At 39.1% G+C, this 2,571-nt stretch overlaps 1 protein-coding gene across 1 annotated transcript; it reads left to right on the top strand.

The window, feature by feature from the left end:
• The first annotated feature begins 1,797 nt into the window (after positions 1-1,797).
• LOC103296662 (60S ribosomal protein L27a-like) lies at positions 1,798-2,124 on the top strand. Its single transcript, XM_008153302.2, has one exon. It carries the CDS (start codon positions 1,798-1,800, stop codon positions 2,122-2,124), a length of 327 nt encoding a protein of 108 aa, XP_008151524.2.
• The last annotated feature ends 447 nt before the right edge of the window (positions 2,125-2,571 follow it).

Here is a 2,571-nt window from a genome sequence, read left to right as displayed (position 1 = left end):
TATTGATTATATTCCTTTTTTATTATATTTGAAAAAATACTTGTATGTGTAGAGAACTCAATTAGTTTTATTTGAAAATAACATTACTTTGTGAAGGGTAAAAAAGTGTTTCTTCTTTTTGGTGTGGCGGGGGAGGGATGCTGCTATTTCTGTCTTGAAAAAAAACAAAAATACTGCAGAAGTCCTCTTAGTGGAAATAATTATAATTAGTGGTTGATTATTAAGTCAAAAAAAGCAGATAATACATGGAATTAGATAGATAGATGATAGATAGATAAATAGATGATAATAGATAGATCAATAGATAAATAGATTTTACTTTGCATAGTTCTGATATGCTCACATTTCAGTTACTACAGTTTAAATAATACCAAACCCCTCAAACATGTTATAGGTAAGTACTATCTTATCTACAGTCCATATTCTAATTTTGTCAATTGACCAAATAATGTCCTTTTTAATGATTTTGATTTTCTTGGTCCAGGTTCTAATTCAGAATCATGCATTGCATTTAATTGCTGTTTGTCTTTCTTTAGCTGTTTTTTGTTTGTTTGTTTTATTTTGTGGTTTTTTGTTTGTTTGTTTTTGTTTTTTTTTAAATCAGGATTAGTTCCTCTGCTTTCCTTTGATAAGCACAGGTCCTTCATTTTGTAGAATACTCTCCAGTTTGGACTTGCCTGAAATTTTCTTGGGATTATATTAAGGTTATGCACTTTTGAGAGGACTACTACATAAATTATCTTGGGCTCTTCTTAGTACATGACATCTGGCTGCTTATGATGTTGTTTTATCTGTTTAATCCTTATGTTCTCCTCTATAAACTTACTATTCTTCCTTTGTCATTAGTAAGCACTTTAGGGGGAGGTTCTTTGAGACTAGGTAGGTCTACCCTACCTCATAAGCTTTTCATTACAGTTTTAGCATTCCCATATAGCTGTCTTGCCCAAACCAAGAGGGAGCTTATTTTTAAAAACAACCTGTCTATATTATGATTTTGCAAAGAATTCAACTGGGTTTCAAGAGAAACAACTATTTTTTTTTTTTACATATTACATATTAAAATCAGAATCACCTCTAGCCCTACCCAGGAAAGGTAGAATACAGCACTGAATCTTAACAAATACACAGCTCACAACTAGGAGCAGAGGTAGAAGGGAAAACAAAGTGGAAAACTAGCTTTTAGCATTCAGTATGCAGTAGATTTTTTAATAGTTTTTATAGAGAAAATGAGGAGTGTTGGTTTATTCCACAAGTTGGTTAGTTAGAGATCAATAAATATAGTGTTTATGTTTATGTTTATTCAATTTTTTCTTTGAATATAGCTTTGGCTTAATTGCATTGATTTATTAAATAATATTTTCTTGGTCTAGGATATCATGAATGATGGAGTAAGGAACTCAGTAAACTATTTCCCCAGCAAAACAAATTTAACTGTTTATGTTTTACTTTAACCAATTTTAACTGGTGAAAATTATTTTTAAAATTCATTTAAGGACACTGGAGATTGTCCTAACGGCATACGGAAAATGAAGAATCATTTATCCAAGAGAGTCTAAATCTCAGAAAAAACAGAGAAATTCTGTGGCATTTGAGCCACCCATTCCTCCAGGTATATGTTACAGAAGTTCTGCCTGAACATGCGCAGCCAAGAAGACAAAGGCTCACTCTCCTGGGAACTCTCATTTGGGGATTAGGATTTCCTATGGGGCTCTTGCGTCTCTGCCACTGACATGCATCGGCAAGCACAGGAAGCACCAGGGAGGCCAAGGTAATGCTGGTGGCTTGCATCAGCCCAGGATGAACTTCAACAAATATCACCCAGGCTACTTTGGGGAAGCTGGTGGGAGGCATCACCGCTTACTAGTAAAGAGGAAACAGAGCTTCTGCCCAACTGTCAACCTTGATAAACTGTGCACCCTGGTCAGTGAGCAGACACGGGGAAAGGCTGCCAAAAGCAAGACTGGAGCCGCTCCTTCCATGGATGTGGTGCGATCAGGCTACTGCAAAGGTCTGGGGAAGGGGAAGCTCCCAAGGCCGCCTGTCATTGTGAAGGCCAAGTTCTCCGGCAGAAGAGCTGAGGAGGAGGTGAAGGGTGTTGGTGGGGCCTGTGTGCTGGTAGCCTGAAGCCACATGGAGGGAAGTTCATTAAAATGCCCACAAGTGGGAGAAATTTTTCACATGGAGAGGAGCAGGTTTCTGGTGTTTCTCCTCCTCCTCCTCTAGCCTTGTGTTGAGAGAAATTCTAGTCTAAGCAGGTACAACTAAGAGGTCCTGGTCTTCCTTCTTCCATCCAGATCCTATTCACAGAGCAAAGGCTCTTCCCAGTGTGGCAGGCCAGGAATACTGGGGCCCCAATGCCCTGCTGCACTTCACATCCAGATCAGAGGTTCCACACTGGGAAGTACAGACCAAGAAAGCAGGAGCTGCTCGCTGGTCTGTGTGCCCACTCAGAGAGAGAATGTCACTTCAAGGGAAGTGGGTCCCTGCCCCCAGCTATGGTGTAGGAAACAGGGGTTCTGCTCAGTTGGAAAGGCAGACCATAAAGACAAAGAGATCTACAACTTGGCATGA

The sequence above is a fragment of the Eptesicus fuscus genome, chromosome 10, assembly GCF_027574615.1.
Source record: "Eptesicus fuscus isolate TK198812 chromosome 10, DD_ASM_mEF_20220401, whole genome shotgun sequence".
NCBI lineage: Eukaryota > Metazoa > Chordata > Mammalia > Chiroptera > Vespertilionidae > Eptesicus > Eptesicus fuscus.
Note: the sequence above shows the minus strand (reverse complement) of the source record. Positions and strands in the feature narration are given on the sequence as shown.

What these genes read in the sequence shown, in the direction of transcription:
- LOC103296662 (XM_008153302.2), top strand. Translation starts at nt 1,798, where the DNA reads ATGAACTTCAACAAATATCACCCAGGCTACTTTGGGGAAGCTGGTGGG.